General features: G+C 30.5%; 1 protein-coding gene across 3 annotated transcripts; it reads left to right on the top strand.

Annotated features, from left to right (window-relative positions):
* The first annotated feature begins 4,581 nt into the window (after positions 1-4,581).
* On the top strand, positions 4,582-24,844 carry LOC143044243 (uncharacterized). 3 transcript variants are annotated; one of them, XM_076216169.1, is made up of 6 exons: positions 4,582-4,707; positions 10,152-10,598; positions 12,170-12,309; positions 21,539-21,751; positions 23,254-23,367; positions 24,330-24,844. In XM_076216169.1, the coding sequence occupies exons 3-6, from the start codon at positions 12,205-12,207 to the stop codon at positions 24,519-24,521; spliced, it is 624 nt and encodes a 207-aa protein (XP_076072284.1). In that variant the 5' UTR covers positions 4,582-4,707; positions 10,152-10,598; positions 12,170-12,204; the 3' UTR covers positions 24,522-24,844. The 3 variants fall into 3 exon arrangements, 2 of the variants coding, with proteins under 2 accessions (XP_076072284.1, XP_076072285.1); XM_076216170.1 differs by having other exon boundaries at positions 23,254-23,361; positions 24,330-24,841; XR_012968607.1 differs by lacking the exons at positions 4,582-4,707; positions 10,152-10,598; positions 12,170-12,309 and adding an exon at positions 14,674-14,797 and having other exon boundaries at positions 23,254-23,361; positions 24,330-24,839.
* The last annotated feature ends 284 nt before the right edge of the window (positions 24,845-25,128 follow it).

Genomic DNA, 25,128 nt, shown 5'->3' with positions numbered 1-25,128 from the left:
AGCTAAGTATTGTCGTTAAGTCTTTAAAAAGCAAAGATATCAATTTTCCGAGGACATGTTCAAACATGCATCAAAAAGCAGGGCAATAATGTAACAGTAGATGTCACACAAACTTGCCATGCAAAAATTAGAAAATTCACAGTGGTCTTAATATCCTTTTATAATGCCTTTTAGTCATTATCATTATACCCTGTTGTTTATTAAACAAATATGTTTCCAAATCATTAGTGATTATTGGTCTATTTTTATATTAGGAAAAACATATTTCTAATAGCATGTTATACTTTATTGTAATCAGGGATTTTACAAAATCCCTAGCTCTATTTTCAGTGATTTTGTGAAATCCCTAACAATTTCAGGGATTTAACAAAACCACTAAAGCTGTTACTGATTTTATAAAATCACTGATTAGTACAGTGATTTTACAAAATCCCTGATTTTACAAATTCACTGTAACATATATACTGAACACGTGTATTGTCGAACCAATTACTTGTGGCTAAAAAGTATTCAATAACATTACAGAAGTTACAAATAATTAATATATTATGTTTTCAGGATCTGGCATGCTGCCTCTTTACTGTGATAAACCTTCAATGTGCACCTCACCTGGTGTAGCATGTGCTTCGTCTAACATCATCCAGAAAGGTTCAGGATGTCCAACAACAACTACTCCTGAACCAATGGTAGCGACTCCTGGTCCTCACCGCCATTGCAGGAAGAGACATCAACTACATACTTAGTCCCGGTTTTTAGTGGAGTTCTTTTAGTGGAGTGGTTTTTGGTGGAGTTCTTTTATTTAAGGCATATAAACGTCTTATTAAAACAAATATACAAGAATAAACGCTAATTACATGCAGTAAAGTGACATTTACTTATTATTTATAACTGTCTTTAGGTTTTATGAGTCTTCGTTTACTCCTTGGTTTTGATTGTTATTGTCTTTCTTCATATAAGAACCTGGTCGATAATTTGTTTAAATGAAAGTACCACATCATTGATTGGCTGTGTCTAAAGAGGTCCTTTACAAAAGTAAAAAATCGATTGAAAAAAAAACCAAATCCGGGTTACAAAATTAAACAAAGAAAACACAGCGACTATAAGAGGAAAACAACGAAACAATAGAAACACTGAAGTGCATCAAAAACAAAGCGAATGCAACATACATAAAAACGAAGCATTAGAAAAAAACTGTACCAATTGAAAATAAAAAAATGTATGAAACATGACATATTGTTTAAAGCGAGCGTAATTCAGTAAAAACTAATGGGAAACATCATGTTTAGCTCTGTGTGGCAATTTTGATTTTATATCTGATTTAATTCCTCTTGTTTTGTTCGTTGTACGTTCCTTCGAGAGGCATCTACCCTGAACATTAACCATGAAATAATTATGCAAATGATATGGATTCATTTTAATAAATTTAAGCCATGTGAATGGTTTAATGGAAATTAACAAATTACCAAATAGATTAAATCCAAGCAATGAATGATTAAATATGAGAAAAAGATGTGGCATGAATACCAAATGAGACAACTTTTTACAAGAGACCAAACGACGCAGAAATTAACAAATTTATAAAATGAAAACCTATATGAAAGCTAGAAGATGACGTATAGGTGTTAATGATTAAACTATCTATCAGGGACCAAATTATACAGAAGAGAAGATGTGTAAATTATTGTATTGCGACTATGTTGTATAAATTTAGAAGCCTAATATCACTGGTATATTTTTTCATTAGATATTGAACCAGTAGTCTTTGTTATTTTCAGGGGCAAGGATGACCGAGTGGTTCAAGTACTGTTCCCCTAGCAAGTCAAAACATTGACTTATGGGTAATATGTCGAGGATTGTAAGTTGTTATGATGAAGGTCAATCAACCTCATCGTGCATTCAACTTTTCTTCGACAATAATCAACAGAGCTAAAATTGGCGTTGAATATTAATCAATCAATTAATTTTGTTCAGAATTATTCAAAAGGGAAAAACTTCTTTATATATTTGTGATATAATAGAATATCATAACATGGCATGACCTTGACCTGAGGTGTCGAAATGATTGATAGTCACAAAGAAATCAATATAATTGGGAGATATCCCCACAATGATGATAACCATAAAGATATCAATAGACTTGGGAAAAAACCCATAATGATGATAACCACTAAGAAATATATAGATTATGGAAATCACCAGATCGAAACTGAACAGTAAAAAAATAACGGAATACCAAAAGACACAAAGTTCCGAAAAGGATTAATAATTACTGAAAGCCAACAACATAAAAATGAGTCACATAAAGTTTCTGTTATGTTAATATTCCCTTCTTTAATTTCACCGTTCAAAACAATTATAATGTATGTGGCATTTTTGTTTTAACACACACTAAACCCTTAAATTTACAGTTGCCCTCTTTGTGTTTACGCTATACCTTAGTATTGGATAAGTCTATCGTTAGTTCAGGACTTGGGCGCCACAACCTAGTGTTGAACCATTCTGCCTTCAAACCTGAACACGTGACGCAAAACCATTAAAAGTTGACGGCACACCTTCGCAAACGTACGCGAACCCTTGAAGGAGGACGGTGCACCCTTGAAAACGTACGCGGATTATTCTGAGATAAATCTAATCTTTGAAGGCCAACCCCTGAATCATAAGTATGCAGTAATTCTAAAAAGGAATAATGTGTACATCAATATTGCGAGTTTCCATATACTAGTATCACTGTCTTCGCCTTTAGTTACAGAGTGCCTTCCTCCCACGCCTAGCAAGGACACATTTTGATCATCAGTAGACTTCAATGAAAGTTGTACCATTTAAAAATTAAATTCTAAGACATGCTTATAACAACCGTAAGAATATTCAACGATAAAATTCATCTTATAAGTAAATCATATAAAAGAGGGACGAAAGATACCAAAGGGACAGTCAAACTCATAAATTTAAAACAAACTGACAACGCCATTGCTAAAAATGAAAAGGACAAACAAACAAGAGCACATATAAACTGTCACTTTTGCTATTCACCATTTTTCTCTGTTCTTTATAATTTTGCACCCATATTTCTCTGTTGTCTATATCGTTCGCCTCCCATATTTCTGTATTTTTTTATTTAAGCACCCTATATTTCTGTATTCTCTTTATTTTTGCATCCCATATTTCTCTATTATTCCTATATGTGCACCCCATATTTCTCTTTTCTTTATGTTTTGCACTCCATATTCCTCTATTCCTATATTTATCACCCCATATTGCTCTATTCTTACAATGTTTGCCTCTCTGATTTATTTTCTGTTTATATTGTTGCTTCCAATGTTTCCGTATTCATTATATTTTAGCACCACCAATTTCGCTGTTCTTTATATTTTAGCACCCCATATATCTGCATTCTTTATAATTGGCAACCCATATTTTGTTATTCCTTATATTTTTGCGTCCCTTATTTTTTTATTCTTAATAATTGTTGCCGTCTCAAATTTCTCTTATCTTTAAATTTTGCATCTCATACATTGGTAATTGTCTATTCTTTATATTTTTGCATCCCAAATTTCTCTTTTCTTTATATTTTAGCTCCCCATATTTCTCTATTCTTAATGTTTGAGCACCCATATTTCGGTTTTCTTCATACTCTGGTATCTCATATTTCTCTTTTCATTTTATTTGTGGCCATTATTCTGTATTCTTTGTGTTTTCCCAATTATTCGGTATTCTCGCTGTAAACCTCATCCATATCCCCCTATAAAGTATAGATGGACCAAATTCATACTTCATGTTTTTTTAAAGATAAAAAACAATTACGACCAGAGATAAATAGTGAACATCTAAATACATGTTCTTTATAAAGACATCGTTTTTTAATCACCAGATGTGCTATCTCTAAGGTTTTCAAGAATCTGATGTTCAGCAGTTGTCGTTTGTTGATGAGGTTCATATTTTTTTCTCGTTTTTATACAGATTATACCGTTGGTTTTCCCGTTTGAATGTTTGTAAGTAAATATTTGGTGGTCTTTATAGCTTGCTGTTCGGTATGAGCCAAGATTCCATGTTGAAGACCGTACCTTGATCTATAATGGTTTACTTTTTTAAATTGTGACTTTGATGGAGTGTTGTCTCATTGGCATTCATACCATGTCTTCCTATATCTATGTATCCGTTTAGCTAATTATTTTGGAGTGTCATTTTAATTATGTATATGACCATATGACTAAATCGAAAAGCTATAATGTGGCCAGAATGTGTACAGATAATGATAAATCAAAATATTTGAAACGCTTCAAAGGCATATAATTGATACAACGTTTTAGAAAAAAATTATCAAGACTAATAAATTTTAACATACGTATTTAATGATAATTAATTGGAGAAGAGTTGATTTATAATGCCATTATACATTGTTATATTTATTGAAACCAGCGCATGTGCATGTAAATCATTATTGTATAGAGACATTCGGAAATATAATAAAGGTTTTGAATGACTACTGAATCAAATATATCTAATATGTACTGTATTAGTTTAGGTTTCATTTTACAACAGATTTAAGTATATAACTGTTCATTGACCTTATCAAAATATTACTTGGGAATTTCCAACTAAACTTCCACTGACCCAAATTGTTTAATGATATAGACGTCGATCATATTAAAATGCTGTTAACAAGACACTTTGAAAGGTTGTGCTAAGGATTAGACTATTCATTTACAGGTAGAATATATTTTTATCTAAACTTTACCTGTCAAAATCAAAAAATACTGATGCTTTTACAATTTAAATCAGATCATAATGACAAAGTAGTTGTATCTTCATCGGTTTCTTACATAACACATTACATAACTGTGTTTAATTTGTTAAAACCTTTAAAAGTATGCACGCTTAAACTCAAAATAAATTTTCTATAGCAGATACAACAATTGTATCATCCGATTGGAATGTTGTTACCTAAATAGAAAACCAAAAAAACCGAAATTTATGTATATCGGTTATTTATTAATTATATTCTGTCTTTAAACGCGGTTAGTAATTTAAAATTGATCATATTTTATTCTGTCTAAGCGCATTTCCTAGTCATTAAACAGTTCGGAGTAATTTTGACAAATACAACAGGTATAAAGAAGAAAAATGAAACAAGCATCTAAGTTTATAAAAACTACATTAAGAGTTTATTCAATAAAACTTGATAAAATGATTTAACCGATTCAAATATTTGTTACAAGTAAGGTTCTTTAATAAAACAAGACAAAAGTTTTATAAGGTCAATTAATGACTCGAAAATTTTGACAATACAATATTATCACTGAAAACGTTTTTGACGCATATGGAGATTCTTTTAAAGAGGCATTAAAAAACAATGCAATATATTAAATATGAATCGTTATATACAATGGGAATATATTCTCTTGATGGTTGATATACATATAATCATTTATTTCAAAATAAATAAATACGAAACAATTAAAGTAAAGTACAAATATCTGATTATTTAGAAAAATGCTATGTTAATTGGAGTGGTTTAATGACTTAAATAGCATAACGAATCCACTCTCGTCAGTGTTATGGGCTTTTAAAACAACTTGAGAAAAACATTGCATAAATTCATATGTTAATACATTGTTTGTATGTTTAGGAAGCTGAAATTCACAATGCTTAATTTTTTCATTGTCCAATATATGCAGTGTACATGAGGCATTTGCTGTCATGTCATCCTTTATCAATGTTATGATTTAACTTTATTTCAATTGATTGGCAGTAAAGACATTAAATAACATATTATCAATTTGAAATCGAAATACCAACTAAAGACATGTTCTTAATTTCATGTTTTTGCATTTATTGTAAAAAAACTTCAATTTTAATTCTATCGTTACTGACTGATTATTGTTTTACATGACACGTGCGTTTGTCCTACACAATTGTAGGCTTGGGATCTATGATGAGTTTATTGTATATACATTTGAGTAATTAGGTTCTAATCTATATTTTTTCTGTATCGTTTTTTTTCTAGGTACAATATTACAATTTGTAACTTTTGTTTATTCATGCAATATATGCATCATTCCATTACTTCACTCCTGTGCATAGGTAGATAAAATGATTTTTCTTTTTCTACATGTGAAATAAAATATGTGCGCTAGCATGAAAGAAATTATATTCTGATCAATAAAAATTCGCAACCCCTTACAAATAAAAATAGTTCTTTATTTTTTAATAAAGTGGTTTAAGTCATATTTTTTTTTATGTAAATACTCTGGAAATTGCTAACTTTTATTAAAATGATTTACAATAATTATCAATTCAAATGCTTGATTAAAAAAGCTACATTTTATAGTAGCAAATTGTAAATACCAATTGTTACAAGGCCAGTGGAAGTTTTCTAAAATAAAGAACAACCTTCCTTATTTAAGATTGAAAATTTTCAGAGCTGAAGCCGTTTTTAAATAGATAATTGCTATCTGGCAAAATCAGTAAAATAATAATAATGGAAAACTAAATCATGTTTCTTTCTTAATAATGGTCGATTAACTGTTTTCAATTTCATGATGTCTTAATTTTCAATTGTTTTAGGAAATTGCTGTTGGCCATACCCTTCTTACTTAAACATACAAACAAAACCACTATATATTTATGAGAAAAAACGAAAATTTAACATAATTATTATCAATATAAGATATTTATACATTAAGCATTAAATTAATGGGAAATCTCTTGGAAATGGTTTTAGAAAGGATATATAATTGATATGTATCTGTATTTACAGAAAAATATTCATTATTTTCATATTTTTACAACATTTTATTTTAAGTAATACTCGTTGTTTCGACTGGTTGTAAACAGTTTTACATTGATATGTTGTCTCTTGATTGATTTACGAGAAGTGATCATCGGTTAACTAATGACAGCTATATTTATGTACAGCAGTCTTCTTTGTTCTGAATTAATCGCAAACTGTATTGTTTTTTATAGGCAGAATCTTAAATAATTTGCCTTGTTTGTTTTGACCACTAGCAAACAATTTTTCGAGTTATGTGGAGTTTCGGAAAGAGGGACGAAAGGGACAGTCAAACTCATTACTAAAAAATAAACTGACAATGCCATGTCTAAATAAGAAAAAGACAAACTGACAAATAATAGTACACAAGACACAACATAGAAAACTAAAGACTTAGCATAAGAATATACGTCCCTTTTTTTATCTGAATGCTGTAAACTATATTTCAAAAAGACGGACAAAAGACTCCAGAGGGACAGTCAAACTCACAGATTGAAAATAAACTAACAACGCCATGGCTAAAAACAAAAGACAAACAGACAAACAATAGCGAAGACAACATAACATAGAACTGCAACAGTGTAGATTCAGTGGCCTTCTCTGTTTTGACTAATTGTAAAGTCCTGGCAAGTTATCTCCAGACTTTTATATAGAATTGTTAGTCTTTGTATGTGGTATCCATTGTGTTGATTCTATCAAGAACTTGGAAAGTTATATCCCTGGTGCATATATGTAACACGACATTACACAAATAGAATACTGATATCTTTGGAATATAGTTTTCGTATTGACAATAGTTCCATGTCTTCTTATTTCATTATCTATTATACTCCTTATCAATATGATGTTTTAATGATATTTTTAATTAACGGAAAAAGGACTTTTTTTAGTTTCCAGATATTTGTCTCTCTAAACTTAGCAGCAGATGTAATATGAAATGTTCAAACACACATGAAATCGACACTTTTAAATCTAACTAATAAGAATAATAATAATAACAATAAAGTAATAATAATCATAATAAAATTAATAAAAAAACCACATACAAAAATAAAAAACAACTACATCTATTTTTTTTTATTGGTTAAGTATTTAAGTATTGGTAATTTTGTATTTGATAATAAATGGTATTTTACTATCTTTTTGCTTCAGATATCATCATTTTCATTGATTCATATTTTAGGGTTTTTTTGTCATTTTTTCCAATAGAATAGTAGGGAATTTAAAAATACACTGTTGTCACTGCGACTATTACATTTGAAATTCAAAAAAAAAAATACTTAAAATATTAATTAAAATGTTGTCTCAAAATAAGTGCAGAAATAGTAACGAACAATTTATTACAGAATTCATTCTTCCAAAGAGAACCAAATCAACATAATGATAAAATTACTTCAAAGCACAAAATAAGCGAAAGATAACAAAAGAGACATACATATCGAATTGCAAACGCGATAAAATTAATAAGAGAGGTACACAACAAACTGAAAATAATCTAAAATAGGGTATAGTTGAAACAATCACTTGTCCACATTTTTAACACTATATTATTATCATAGTTAGCTCTATTTTATATTTAATGATATTTTGGTCATTGATTAGGGTCAGTAATTTAAGAAGTTTCTTAGAAATAATACTTGTTAGACGATAAATCACAAAGTTGTAGGCGTAACATCCATCGAGACACACTACTTGTTAAATTTGGGAAACCCGTCTATGAATAAGTCAATAGATTATTCAGTACAAGTTTAATTTACCATATACTATCTATTTTAACACTGGAAAATCCCAATTTATTTTTGTCTTGCTTACATAGCAAATTTAAAGTGCTTGCGTTGCTATTTATTCAAGCGATCATTGTTTCTTTTAAATAATATTCAAGTGATGAAACCTTTGAAGGTAACTTACATGCTTTGTCAAAATAGACACACTAAGAATGTAGTGAATAAATACCTCTTGGATATTTACGTACATAATATGTTTTATGAACTTAATGTAGATATTACATATATTCAACAAGTACACGTTGTAAAAAATAAAGTTTAATAAGAGTTAATGGTAACAAATTTAGTTGAAAATTTAGGATTTCAGAGTCCACTAGCGTTTGCATTCGGTCAATTAGGCAATTCATAGCCAATCATTCAACTCAACCAGCAATATTTTAGCCATCGTAAGATAGTACAACTACATAGTGAAACTTTTAAAAAACCAACTCTTTCATAATATGTATTCTACTGTTGTTAAAATTTTAAGTCGATGGTTCTGCTTTAAACTTAAATCTGTTTAAATTCAATGATGATTTGTTTTGTCTGTCTGCAGCTTTGAACTTTAAACAAGTGGATTAACATTCTTTGGGGTATTTATGGACTTTCAATGTTAAGGATATATCTTAAATACTTTAAATAAAGTTTTATTTTCCCCTCGCAAGTTTACATTAGCTAATGATATCGTGAACGTTCTTTGAACAGTCCTTTTTTATCGATTAGTTAGTAGATATATATAGGAAGATGTGGTGTGAGTGCCAATGAGACAACTCTCCATCCAAATATCAATTTAACAAAAAAGTAAACTATTATAGGTCAATGTACGGCCTTCAACACAGAGCCTTGGCTTACACCGAACAACAAGCCATGAAGGGTCCCAAAATTACTAGTGTAAAACCATTCAAATGGGAAAACCAACGGTCTAATCTATATAAAATAAAAAAACGAGAAACGAGAAACACGTATAAATTACATAAACAAACGACAACTACTTTTTATATCGATTAGACCTTTATTTTTTACGTTTCAATGGTTTTACACTAGTAACTTGTTAAGAGTACTTTATAGCTTGCTGTTCGGTGTGAGCCAATGTTCCGTGTTGAAAACCATACTTGAACTATCATGGTTTACTTTTATAATTTGTGACTTGGATGGAGAGATGTCTCATTGGCACTCATGTCACATCTTCCTTTATCTATTTTATATATAGAAAACCCGCTTATATTTAAACGGAAAGTTCGTTATGAAATGTCAAAATCAAAAGCTCACACTAATCAAAGGAATAGAAAAATAACTGTCATATTCCATTATCTTATCTCACTTGTGTGACATTCACATAAAATTCTTTAATTGACAACGATGTTTTAACAAATCAAGCAGACATAATAGATATAATTATCAAACAAGTACAGGTGTTAACTTGCCATCCAACAATGCCAAAATGACATAATGTATAAGTACCGAGCCATATCAAATGAATTTTACCAAAAATAGACTAAACTGTAAAAGTTGTAATCATAAAGATAAATAATAAATATTATAACACGTTATGAAGATGATAAATTAACGTCAGTATGTATGATCTATACTTCACGACCTTCATCTATTATTCGTTACAGCCCTTGGATGGTGTAAACTTCCGAATCAACGTCTATGGTGAAATGGTGTATGGCATATATGGCAATGGTAGAAGGTGTAAGAAGAATGGTGTAATGGTGTATGAGGAATGGTTTGATTGTGTAACGTGTATATAAAGTGTGGTTATCAAAGTTTAAAACTATGCAACATATTGATAAAAACTGATCTCTAATTTTATACGTTAACTTACAATATTGTGATCAAAATTCGTTTTTTAAAATAAATAAATACTTTTGTAGTAGCACGCTTTCTTTGAAATTCAATTGTATTATGGGTAGTTTCGGATGGTGATGATAGAATGTGTAAGGTGTATGGTGGAAAAGTGTCACGTATATGGTGTAATGGCATAGGGTGTTTGGTGTAATGGTTTATGGTGAATTGGCTCATGGTGTATGGTGTTATTGGGAAGTTTACACTATCGCAGGACTGTAAGTTGATACGGAATATTTATCAATAAGTTGTTAGTATCTTCCGATTAACTGTTTTAAGAAAAGGACAAGACGTTCTTTGACATACCACTGTTTCATTAACTTTCTACTCAGAAATAAATGACGTTTAACAAAGTCAGCAAAGCAGCTGCAAGCTCTTGAAAACCGAATACGTTGGGTTATGTATATCTTATATGCTGGTGAAGTTGGTATATTGCTACTAAGGTGGAGGAAATTGATAATTTCAAAATTTAAATCTTCTGGTTCTTCATAGATTCTGGTACATAGATGACTGCTTATGTCCAATTCGAGATATAATAAAATTGAGAATGGAAATGGGGAATGTGTAAAAGAGACAACAACCCGACCAAATAAAAAACAACAGCAGAGGGTCACCAACAGGTCTTCAATGTAGCGAGAAATTCCCGCACCCGGAGGCGTCCTTCAGCTGGCCCCTAAACAAATATATACTAGTCCAGTGATAATGAACGCCATACTAATTTCCAAATTGTACACAAGAAACTAAAATTAAAATAATACAAGACTAACAAAGGCCAGAGGCTCCTGACTTGGGACAGGCGCAAAAATGCGGCGGGGTTAAACATGTTTGTGAGATCTCAACCCTCCCCCTATACCTCTAACCAATGTAGAAAAGTAAACGCATAACAATACGCACATTAAAATTCAGTTCAAGAGAAGTCCAAGTCTGATGTCAGAAGATGTAACCAAAGAAAATAAACAAAATGACAATAATACATAAATAACAACAGACTACTAGCAGTTAACTGACATGCCAGCTCCAGACTTCAATTAAACTGACTGAAAGATTATGATTTCATCATATGAACATCAGGCACAATCCTTCCCGTTAGGGGTTTAGTATCATACCATCATAACATATATGAGAAGAACATAATCCGTGTCATGCCAACAACTGTTTTTAGAATAAATGTGTTTAGTTCCGATGCAAAGACCTTATCAGTGACTCAATATTAACGCCAAAATATGCAATCTTTAATGACTTGACAACAGTATCGTAATTATATAGTCCATACTTAGTAAGCCGTGTCTCTTGTTTCTTTCATTTCTAGTTCTGGAGGATATATTAATTGAAGCCAATCAGCTGAGGAGTTAAAATTGTTAATAGAAAGAACATCATCAATACAACTGAATGTGAAATAAAGTTATCTGGCTTCTTTTTATCTTTTTGTTTTTGACAACTATTTGAAAGAACACTATGAAAATAAGAAGATGTTGTAAATAAGAAACTCCAGCATACTGAAAATATATTCCTTTGTGTAGCATGCTTTCCTTTTTGTTCACTGCTATCAATATATGCCGTATGGTATCCTGAAGTAATAAATTGACAGCGCATGCTACAATTTTATGTTGAAAAGCATTGTAAATTGTTTCTTTTAGACGATTTTAAAATTTCACAAGGAGATGGTGGTATACAGGGTTGAAAAATAAAGAAAAAGTTTTGATGGAACTAATTTGAGAAAATAATCAAAATTTAAATGATCCAGAAGTTCTTCAAAATGTTTTTTTTTTTAAATACCACTTAATTTCAGAGTATTTCTGAGGACCCTATTTCACTGCGGAACGAATGTTTGTCAATGTAATGGACAATTCAATTGAACATGCATGTGAGCCGGCAAAGTACCGTTTTTGTTTTGAATTGTGTAACGCTGAGGTGTCCAATACAAGCAAGGTAAGTCCTCCGATTTGTTGTTCGATGTAGTGTTCAGTGAAGCCATGAATGACTTATCATTTTCCAAAATCTCACTCTTGTCAAATGATATGTTTTGTATGTGGAATTACCTGAGTGCCAATTTATTCGTATTTCTTTTACAAGAAATTCGTAGTGTTACAATTTAAATAAAAAAAAAACAATATTATTTAAAGCTTTGTCCACAGAAACAACAATATATTTATCGTGAAGAGACGGTTTACATTTCACAGCATATTTGTCTCTTAAAATAGACGCTGGTCGATCATTCACATTTTTTTTCAAGTGATGAATGCAACGTTTTATCAGAAACCCGATTGTTATAACTCATTTTGACAAATTGTCTAGTTCAACTTCTCGTTTAGCCAATGTTCTAGCGTAGTCTTCAATGGAATCCATATGTATTCATAGTTATGGTTCCAATTGATGTTTTGTGCTCTCTTGGAGATGTTCACATCGAAATATGTTAAGTATGTGTTAGCTATCACTCGTGTGTTTCTCAGTCCTATATTTTCTCCCATTTATTTGTACTGTAGTCCTGTCATGTAATGTTGTCAATTTAATGTTGTATTTAACATTGTCATAAAAGCGGGAGGTTTGGTATGCCACAAAACCAGGTTCAACCCACTATTTATTTCTTAAAATGTTATGTACCAGGTCAGGGAAATGGCCATTGTTTTATTATAGTTCGTTTCTGTGTGTGTTACATTTTAATGCTGTGTGTCTGTTGTGTCGTAGTTCTCCTCTTATATTTGATGTGTTTTCCTCAGTTATAGTTTTTTACCCGGATTTGTTTTTTTCTCAATCGATTTATGAATTTCGAACACCGGTATACCACAGTTGCCTTTATTTAGATCCTCAGTAATAACAAGACAATAGGGGCTGTTATTGTAAGGCGAGTTGGAACAGCCCCATGTCAAAGTTTTTTTTAGGTATTGTTTTAAATAAAGTCATGAAATTCGGAGTCATAGGTGACTATGCAGTATGGACTTTGTTCATTGTTGACGGTCGTATGCTGATCTATAGTTGTTAGTTTCTGTGTCATTTGCTCTCTTTAGCTTGTGGAGAGTTTTCTCATTGGTGATCATACCACATCGTCTTTTTTTACATATATGCAATGCTTGCTTATGGTTAAAATCTTTGGGTGCAATGGTTTTGGTGTAACTGTAGGATACAATCAGTTAGATAATGCTGTGGAATTTTAGATGTTACCTCCTCGTGATGTAGGACGTGGCTGATGTTGATTTTATCATTTCATCTATTGGTAAACTGCACAGGAGAGATTTTTCCTCCTTTACTCGTGTAAAGGTTCCAATCTTACTGGTTAAGGTGTAATACCACCAAATCATGGTACGTCACATCCGGTTGCATACGAAAGTAGGCCTAAAAAAATATTCCCTTGAATTTGACAGTTGTAGAAAATTAACCATGCATTTCAGTGCACTTAAATTTTTCTGAGTCGTAAATATGTATGTTGGATGTCTGAAAGCAGCATTCTTTTTTTATTTGATGGTCTTATAGAATATTTTGGAGCGTTAAGGTTACATAGTTACCAAAGCAGGTAACCAGTAAATAACAGTGTAAAAATTTGGTTGTTCACTTCCGGTGCTGGTTACTTTATTATATGCAATGAAATGTAGTGTGAAATTTTCACTGTATCACTGGAAAGGATTAAACTTTATACATGCAAAGTATTTCTTTGGTTGAAATAAAGGTAAATACTATACAATTTTTTTAAAAGTGTCAATTTAACAAAGACTAATAGGGAAAAATCAATGGTGGTATTACACCTTAAACAACTACAAATTATACTGTATATTGGAAAAAATATATTTATGCATCCTTTGTCAAGTTCGAAATCTGTCAAATATTTTAGAAAATTAAGATACTATATATGCCTAAAAATTCAAAATTTGTTTTAATTTGCCTGACCAGTTATTGTTACCGGATAGATAATTAATCTACAAGCACCCCAGAAAAAAGAAGATGGGATATCAGGGTTTCCATGAGGGTAACACATTTGATAAGTTGTACCCGTCTTGATGCTCATAATATGCCTTGCAATCTTTCTTGAACATTAAATGAAATTTACAAAAATACAAATAATTCAATTCATCTTAGTATCCAGGTCGTGGCTTTGCTCATTGTTGAAGACAGTTCAGTGACCTATAGTTGTTTATTTCTGTCTCATTTCGTCTCTTGTGGAGAGTTGTCTAATTAGAAATCATTCTTCATCTTTTTTTATACACAAAACTTAATTAATTAATTTAATATTTAAGACGTATACACCGCATCTGTGTAGCGAAGCAATATTGAAGGAAAAGTTTAGGCGTTGGAAAGTACAGTTTAAATATAGATTAGGGTTTTCCAAACATTGTGGAAATTTACATAAGTTGAGATTTGTAACATATAAGCTGTTCACTTGTATACACATGCAAGCGATTATTTAGTGATTTAGTAAATATATAAGGTAAGCAATTTGAGTATTTTCTTTGCAGTGTTGTCTATTTTTTTTGTTGGTCATTGATACTATTAACCTACAGTTAACTGTACACAACTGATGCTTCATTTGGTGAAACTTGAAAGTTGTGTCATTGAAAACAAAAATCTTGATAGATAGTAGTATTGCTGTAATATGTATTAGACATAAAAAGCGAATATGTTCTTACTCAATATCTATATGTGAATTTGTCTTCCATAACACGTACTATGAATCTTAAGCAAAACCATCGATTAAAATGTTCTCGAGAAGTGTAACAATTTCAACCTCCGATAGTGGCACCAGTCGTGCTAGCCTCGTCAAGTATAAATATACAGAAGGAAATGCCAAGTGAGAATATGACAGTTGTAATCTATTCGTTTGATGTAGTTCTGCTTTTGATTTTGTTATTTGATAAGGGACATTCCTTTTTAAATTTTCTCGTAGTTCAGCATTTTTGTGATTCTACTTTTTATTTTTTTCACACACACAACAAAATGAACGATACAAGAGAACAGATGTGAAACAAAGATCAGTTATGCATATCAATGGTGACATTATAATGCCCTGAAAAAATGTCAACATACGTTTTCAAAAACTGCAGTAATCTGTGAATATTCAATCTCTACAGTTATGCCAATAAAGGCAAATAAAGACATTGGAATCAAACGGAAATACAGCGTCCTACGTTTATTAATGGATAATATCCTAAAGACTAAGCCAAAAGATACAATTTGTATAAAAAGCGATGTGGGTATTTATATGTAATCGAGGCAGCAACTCATTTATCTTTCAATACCAGAAGAGACATTTGATATTTGTGGGAGCAACAATTTATAATGCATGTTTATGAGTTATTTCAAAACAATTACAACGTTTGAAAACCAACCAAAGACAAACATTAATAATAAATAACAATATTGACATTAAGAAAAAAATTAAAACCTAAAATCTTGATTAACCTATGTTGACTTGAAATTATATATAGTATATAGAATATGGCCGTTGTTGTAAAATAGTCCGTTTCTATGTATGTTTGCGTCTGGTTGTGTTGCACTTCAGTGTTTCTGTTGTTTTGTTATTTTCCTCTGATGCGTTTCCTTTGGTCTTAGTTTGTAACCGGGACATGTTATATTTCAATCGATTTATGACTTTTGAACAGCGGCATACAATTTTTGCCTTTATTTATGTAATTGTCTTCGGCAAGAGACATAACAGTATATGTATTAAGTGTATTGATATAATAATTATCTGAGTATACATTATGGCAATATCAATTGGCTGGACATTGACCTCATCTTTTAAAGGGTGAATCCTTGCTAAGTCAGACTGAAAGTAATGTATGTTTTATTCTGATCTTTTATTTTTGAGATTTTTAAGCCACTTCTTTTCACCGCATTCGTGGTTGCTAGTTTTATTGGTGGAGGAGATTAATGTTTAATGGCAATAAAAAGAAATGTATCTAACAAAACCACTTAGTGGACGTGGCAGGGTACTAATACATCCACACAACAGAAAGACACTAAAGACAGTTCTTAGAGTACTCGCAATAACTGACATGACAAGCCGTTAACAACTAATGAAACCAATTTTAAAAGAATCTAAGACTAAAATATCATTCTGTTCACATCAATATCCAATAAATTTAGTACAAAAAATTACCTTTAGCAATATCAAGATACAGGTATCGACATATTATAGATCAATGAATGTGCTTATGTAAGGTTCTACTTGTTTTAAAAGCTTTTAATCTTTTCCGATTCTTTCCATTTCGATGAGATATTCCTATTTTCCATTTTCCATTTTATTACACATCCATTGCTTTCAAATACTAGGTTTTTGAGTGTCCTTCAAACCCAGAAAACACTTCGGACATATGAAATTATAAATTATTGGTTTTGACCTATTAAGCATGAATTGTTTTTGCCTCTTATTGAAATTTCAAAACGCTTATTAATAAGTATAACCGAGTAGATATCTCTAATAAATAAGGATTTTGTTTTATTAGCAATATTAGTTAAGTGTCAACCCTTTAATTTTTTTTTGAAGTATTTCAAAATGAACGACAATTTAAAATTAAAAAAAAAGAAAACAACACAATATATTAATTTAACGTTTTTGATAGAATTATGCCGATTTTTCTGGGTCTATATTGTTTTCAATATACTTATATTAACCAATTATGACATGAACTGAAATAAATTATATGATTTAGTCTTAGATTTCTTAATTAACTATATTATTTAATGAATAAAGAAGAAAACTAAACAAATAAAATTACACTATAAGTTGACATAAAATAATGTAATATTGTAGTTTGAGCGATAATTTGTAAATCATTTCCCTGATATTCCATTAGTGAATTATAAAAAATAATAAAAATGATAATAATTATGATAATAATATGGTACGTCATTTCGTATCTGGAGAAAAGTTATCTCATATTGGAAATCATGTCGTATCTTCTTATATTCAAATTTTTTGTAAACCAAAGTTGTTTATTTTATATATCTCACACAATGAATTCATGTTGTCTTCTATAGAATGATTTATTGTGGATCACATCATAGTATACGCACACTAGAAAGGACAAGGTGGATATCTAAAACCGTAATGCTAGATATTGTTTTTGTTCAATCATATATATTTTGGCAAACAGTAGTTTACCGATTTAAGGTAGCACAATACTAATATGTTTTTACTTCCAATTTCCAACCTTTAAAATTACTTTCTAAAGATTGCATATACATTAATAAAATAGGTATATATAGATAGATAAAAGATTAATCTTTTAAATAAATGCAATATTTTTGTTACGCACTCAATATGTAATCAATTATTATGCAATTAATCGCAAAATATTGGTCACAAGGGTGTCGCAAATTATCGCTATTGTATCTTCTCTCATAAATCTGTAATTAGTGTAAAAATCCTTACCACATAAAAGTAGAAATGTTAGGTGTAAAATTTGATCTATACATTCTATTCTAAATATGAAACACTATTTTGTAGATAATGACTCTAGGAACAACATATAATAAAATCAACCCTCTATGAGTATCCAGAAAGAAGCTAATTTCAATTGAAAGTTGACAATTTTTTTTTAAATTTTGTAGACACAGTATAGTTATCATTATATTTGATTACATGAATGTTGTATAATACTAATATTGCATTAATTTGAAAGAGTAACCAATTTTATAAATTTTCAAGCATTATAAAGAAAGTAACATCTTTTTAAAACTGGTTTATTGGAGATAAAAATCTTTGTATTGTACTACCTTAAGCAAACAAAATAAGATCCGCCCCTATTAAACCAAGAGTTCCAAATGGTGAAGTTGAAATTATCCCTTCGTAAATTTTACGGACGCCATCACGAGTTGGTTGACTGTTATGGAATAACTGTTTCACAAATGATATCGGTTATGTTCCTTACGTCGTAACTACAATCCCCTTCCTTTTCATGAATGTGATCTACCGAATTAGACTATTTACCGGATTTGTTATCACATAAGCAACACGACGGGTGCCACATTTGGAGCAGGATCTGCTTACCCTTCCGGAGCACCTGAGATCACCCTTAGTTTTTGGTGGGGTTCGTGATGCTTAGTCTGTAGTTTTTTATGTTGTGTCATGTATACTATTGTTTGTTTTTTTTCATTTTTAGCCATGGCGTTGTCAGTTTAATTTCGATTTATGAGTTTGACTGTCCCTTTGGTATCTTTCGTCCCTCTTTTACAGTTTAAGTTTTTGAGTATGCACTTCAAAAAGATAGGTGTGCGTGAGGTTTTGGTTGTTTTGAAATCTTATCAGCTATTGTCAGTTATGTAAAAGATAAACCAGACTGGTCCATAAATTTTTTAAGTCAAAAAATTGATACAATTTAATATTCCTCAAGTTAAGCTTCAGCTTAGAAATCAGGTCTGACATGATTGTTGTCCATAAAGAATACGTCCAGTCTTTTAAACGTTCGTTCTCTACTGTACAATACTTGCCAGATTTCTATGTAATTTATATCAAATATTTGCATCAGCAATATTTTGGACAAAAAGAAAAATAATTGACAATAAAATCGTGAAAAAAATTCTCAAGGAAGTAAAAATTACATGAAAAATATCATTGTGTAATCGCTCAATTTTTGTTTGTCCAGAAGCACTTCCATGGAGATGTAAATTCCATATAACAAACAACATAGCAAGCGGTAGTAAAAGTACAATTATTTCAACATCGTCACGAGAAATTTTGTATTTGCGCCAGACGCGCGTATCATTTACTAACGACACATCAGTGACGCTCAAATGAAAGGAGAAATTGTATAGGCCAAAAACCATCAAATAGGAAAAACCAACGGTTTAATCTGTATAAAAAAAATGAGAAACAAGAAACACTTATGAACCACATCAACAAAGGACGACTGTGGAACAACAGATTCCTGACAGGTGCAAACAAATGCAGCGAATTTAACGTTTATACAGGTGCCTATTCTCACCCATATCCCAAATAAAGCGTAGCACCACAACAAAGAAAGACACACTATTAATAAGGTTTTCAAAGAGTGTGCCATCAAACATTGTTAGTATAAGATTTAATTATTATTGTCGATCGCATAGATTAATTCTCATAGTATAATTATTAACAAAAGATAAATAAAATAAGAGTAATTGCTTTTGGAAAGATAAAATATTAACAGCGAATGAGACAATGAGTCGCTGTTATCATACAAAACAGCTTTCTTTAACTGTCCAATAATTTAAATTCAAAATATTTATGAAACTAAAGTTGTCCTTTTTTGTTCTCATGTATTCACGAATGAATTTGAATGTCCCTTTGGTATAGCATATTAATCTATTGCAATGAAAAATCATAATATCTAATAAAATTTGTAGATTTAGCTAACAAAGTCCTTATATATGTATAAAGTAACATTCGTTTATAGTGGAAAATTGTTTTAACGTTGATTAAGCTACAAGTATTAATTGCTTGCTGGTCCCTCTCTGTGATTACCATTAGATTACGCTGGTTCATTTCCAAATCAATCTATCACCAAGGGAAGATAAATAATTCGATTTTCGTTCATAGTCTTTTTCAAAAATGATGAACGGTTCTTTATATTGGTATGTAATCATTTTAAACGTTTCAAATTGATGAAATTATATTCGTACATCAATGTTTTTGATACACTTTTAACAAAAACTGAAATATATTGAATTGATACATTTTGTAATTATTCAAAATTATATCAGAAACCTAAACTTAATTATAAAATAATGAACCTGTTAAGGGGAGAGAAAACTCGTATAACTTTTTCGAATTGGCACATAATACAACGGAATGTCACTCTTGCATACAAATGGCACATCAATATAATTAATTATCTGTGCAATCGTCCCCCACCTTCAATGATGATTCTAAATTATAAATATAACCAAAAGTTGTTAATCTATAGATAGTTAAGACTAATGAAAGCTAACCCACTGTAAAAATATTTCTTTGCAATTTTTTAAAACTTCCTCAGAAAAATGCTTGAGCCACTTCACTTTCATAGCTCAAAATTAACGTTTTTACACAATATTTGAATAAAGTAGTTGAAGATTATTCGCTTCTCAAAGTGTAAGACGCAATAAAAATCGTATGCTTGCACCATCCTACCGAAATACGGATTTAATTAAGTCCTGAACATTTCGACATTTCTTCGTATATTTTGATCAAAACCGGTTTTAACCAAATCACAAGTACGTGTTAAGATCCGACTAAATACCTATTTTCCGATATGGTCAGGTAAAGTTGCTATTTGGTATCTTTCGCCTCTCTTGTGCAATCAAATACTATTTGATAACTATTAAGAATGGAATAATTGTAATGCAATTGAAATGGTAGTGGAATTAGTTTCTCAAAAGATTTTCAGACAATATATTTGCAAATTTAATTTTTTGTTTTTAATGATTTGCAGAAAGATTCGACATGTTTCCATAAAACGCATTTTTCTTGACGTCACAAAAACAACAACATCAACATTAAATTGAGAATGGCAATGGGGATTTATTTTGATAAATAATTAATTGAAATTAAGGGACCTGCAAGTTATATCAACCGTTTAAAGAAATTTTGTTTCGAAAAGAATTAAACTAGAAGAATGCAAACAGATTATTTTAAAAGTATACCTATTGCAAAATTTATTGTTACCTTCTTCAAAGTATGATCTTAAAATTCCCATTGAACTAAAATTAACTCTTTGAAATATTTTAAAACTAGCAGTTACGAAATAAAATCAATTAACGAATGTTTAACATTTTATTTTATAACAATAGACAAATTCAGTAGCAGACGAATGGTTTTTATGTTTGCTAAGATTACAAATTCTGCCTTACAAATAAATTAACGGTACCAATTTTCTTGCACCAGATGCGCATTTCGACAATACATGATGTAAGTTAAGTGTAAAATAACAATACTATCGATTTCTTCGATTATCATGTATCATAAGACTAAATGATTAGTACAGAAATATGTCAAGTAATTTAATTGTTCAGCTCATTAATTATGTTTTTGTTTTGAAGTTGATCATAGACTGTCCCCATGATGGTTTGTCTAATCTTTAACTTTTTATTTATGAACCTCTCAAAGCATTGCTTTAAACGCACCTGTAAAAAGTAAATAAAAAATCATTTTAACTTAATGTAGTAATATTTTGTGATTTTTAAAAGACTTATATAAAAATATTTTGTTTTCCAGATGAAAATTACAAAACACATTGAAGAAATTAAAGAACCTAAAAGTATTGATGAAGATGACGAGAAAATGGTTAACGCAATACAACAATGTCTCGAAGACGAGAGTTGTCTCCCTTTGATAAAGGAAGAAATCAAATTAAAAATTCAGTGTAAGAGGGTTATATCAGGAGAGGAAGAATTAATAGTGGAACATCAACGACCTGTCAAATATTTAGTAAGTTTACTAGTAACAAGGGCCATTTAAGATATTCATACATCGATTATAAGTGTATAACTTGTCCATGAAAGAGAGGCGAAGGATATCAAAGGGACAATTTAACTTATAAGTAAAAAATAATGACATCGCAAGGGCTAGAAAGGATGTCTACCAACTGAAAAATAGACAAAAGTCAGTACGAAAAAAACACAATATTAAATAGACCTAAAACTGAGCAGCCCGATTCTCACCATAGGTCAGCCCTGAAATACATGATGCCTTAGACATGTAAGAAGATAACTTAAATATATCACACGGATATTCGAAATCATAAGAATTGAAAATGAAAACTGCATTGCAATATGGAAAAACGACCAAAAACGTCAGACATCAGTATACATAACTAAAAACGTAGCAATACAAATTCCAACAAAACATGAATCTAAAATCTGAATAAGTATTAATAAAACAAAGTCCATGCGTTTGTTCTTCGTAAAAACAAAGGATTTTATTTCTTTTAAAAAGGAAGGGCCCGCCATTTTGAATTATTTGGATCAATAAATGTTCGATTACTATAATATTATCGAAAATAAAACAACACTTACCTAGAATTGGACGATTTAATGTGAAAGTGTGCGAATTTGAATCGTAGGTTACGTAATAACCTCCAGTGTGTTAGTTTTAAATTGTATGACGTCACGTTGAGGAGCCATGACGTCTTTGTGTAAAAGTTATTCATGAAGTTTCGCGGATTTTTTTTATTTGTCAAATTTATAATTAAAACTTGTAGTTAGACGGAATAAAACAGAAATTTTGTATAAAAAAAATTTACTATATACTAAAAGGGTTATTGCATTTATATTGGTTGATATTGACTTCGCAGTATATCATGTTGCACTCGTTCAATATGATATACTGCTCGGGCAATATCCACCAATATTAATTCAATAACCCTATAGTACAATATAGTCTTTGTTTGAGGTCGATACAAGGATATATTGAAGTGAAAGAAGTATATTGACTGAGAACGAAGTTTGAGGTCGGTATTCTTCGTGGGGTCGATATATCCTAAAGTGACCTCATACAAAGACTTTAATTGTTATATTACAATGTATTAATTTCCGACGGTATTATATTCTCTTTTTCGATCGTCTAATTTTATTGAAATGTTGAAATGTTTTAATATTATATTGTCACTTTGACAATTACAACATATAAGTTGTTACTTCAATTATTTTCTATAATTTTTGTGTTCATCTTATGTATTTGAGGATATTTTTTTTCAAATAATCGATCATAGATATAAACTTTTAACAGTATCATGAAATTCATTAGACATGTTAGATGACGCCACAAAGTATATCGGTGTTTAGATTCTACAACCGTGCAATATCACTTTAATTTGCTATCCTCTGTTTTCTAACTACCTTCGAAAATATAGTTTAACATGTGACTTTTCCTGAACGAATCAATTACTTAAAATATAATGATTAAATATTAATATTATTAACTTTAAATAGTTAACAGAAGAAGAAGTATTTAAACGTAACAGACGGAAAGAACAGAACAGACGATCAGCTGTCCGTACAAGAACCAGACAGAAAGCACGAATAGCAGAACTGGAAAAAGTACAAGTGATTGAGCATATCAGTTTCTTTTAGGTTGCGCTTTCTAAATACAGCTATTTCGTGGAGATATATAATATTCAAAGATATTTTATTTTGTTTACAGTCTGTTTTCCAGATATAATCTCTAAGTTTTATCTCATAGAGACATAACTGGGGAATGTTACCAGTATATATTCTCATGGTTGCTGCGAATTATGAATTCTAAAGAATACCCAAAGTGAAGGGAAATGTAGTACATAATTAAGTATACGTTTAAACTTAGACGTGTGGGTCATATACATGTTAAAAATATGCCCCACAGTCCTATGTACGATGTCTTCACATTTAAAGATTTCGTTTCTTTGTTTTCTCAATCTCTTGCAAATGACATCACGCAATGCGACTTGACACCAAATAGTTACATACCACAAGCAACACGATATTTCCAAATGATGGAAAACGACTGCTTAAACATTATGGAGTACCAGGGTTCATTTTTGTTTTTTTTTTGTAAGTTCGTTTTTCTCAATCTTACGTTTCAAGTCTTGAACAATGAAAAACTGGTTGACCAATGTGTCTACCTATAAAACGTGTGAGATTGCCAAAAAAACCCACAAAAAAACCCAACCAAACACCGTATACATTTAACATTTTTTTCTTATAAATGCATCAGTCATGCTGTTGGCTGGGAACAATGGTCCTTAACACAATGACGTTAATGCATCTCCCTGTGTTATTACATGTATTAATTGCTAATGAAACCAGGGGATTCGAACAGCAAAACATATCATATATTTATATTATGTGTAAATCATGTTAATTGCATTTTACAAGAACCTCGTTAATATATCATTTAAGACAAAACTGACATTTTCCTATACCGTTATTTCCACAAATACTATCCTAGTTTTCATATAGTAACATATTGTATCAAAAACTGTTCTGATCATAATGAGAAACGGTATATAACATAAGTTTTATTTTGACAGGAAGTGAATTCATTGGAGGACGACCATCGTTCCCTGCATCAAACAATTGACACGTTGAGAACAGAGTTACAAATGTTGGACGGCATGTTACAAATTCACAAGTGTTCAAATGTAAAATCAAACTCTGCTTGTCGTTCAGCGAGATCCCTTTTACCTACAGGGAATAAATTAGTGATAGTTGGAGGGAACTAAACAAAGGCTTATTCTTTACGATCAAACTTGCGTTGTACATTGTACTCAGATAACATGAAATAGCATGTCAAACGCAATGTTTCAAAACAATTGAAAACATTAAATTAAATAGAAAAAGTTATATGTGTAGACAAAAGATGTACTTCAATGTATGGTTTTGAGGTTTGAAACAAGATTGTTATATACCGAACATTTACCATTAAAATGATATCATAAGATAAAGACTTTATTCATTGAGGAAAATTGTTTTAATGTAGATGTATAATCTCTTAGTATTCCGGAAAATAGAAAAAAAGTACTTTGTTAACAAGTAAAATTCTTTGCGTACCTCTATTCACGAAATCCCTGAACATATGTACTTCAAGAATAATAACAAACATAATATGGCTTGTTTTGTATCTACTGTCTTTTACTGATTTGCTACTTTCAAATATTTATTACTGGATGACCAAGACTGGTTTTCATATAATAAAGTTTGTACTCAGGACAATCAGGTATTTTTTTCTTTGCGGTTTTTCATTAGTTAAACTTTTGATGAAATTAGTTTCAGGATTAATTTGAAAATAAAGTAAAAGAGGGACGAAAGATACCAAAGGGATAGTCAAAC

This window comes from Mytilus galloprovincialis, chromosome 9 (assembly GCF_965363235.1).
Source record: "Mytilus galloprovincialis chromosome 9, xbMytGall1.hap1.1, whole genome shotgun sequence".
Taxonomy (NCBI): Eukaryota; Metazoa; Mollusca; class Bivalvia; order Mytilida; family Mytilidae; genus Mytilus; species Mytilus galloprovincialis.
The sequence above is the reverse complement of the archived record's forward strand: the minus strand, read 5'-3'. Positions and strand labels throughout refer to the sequence as shown.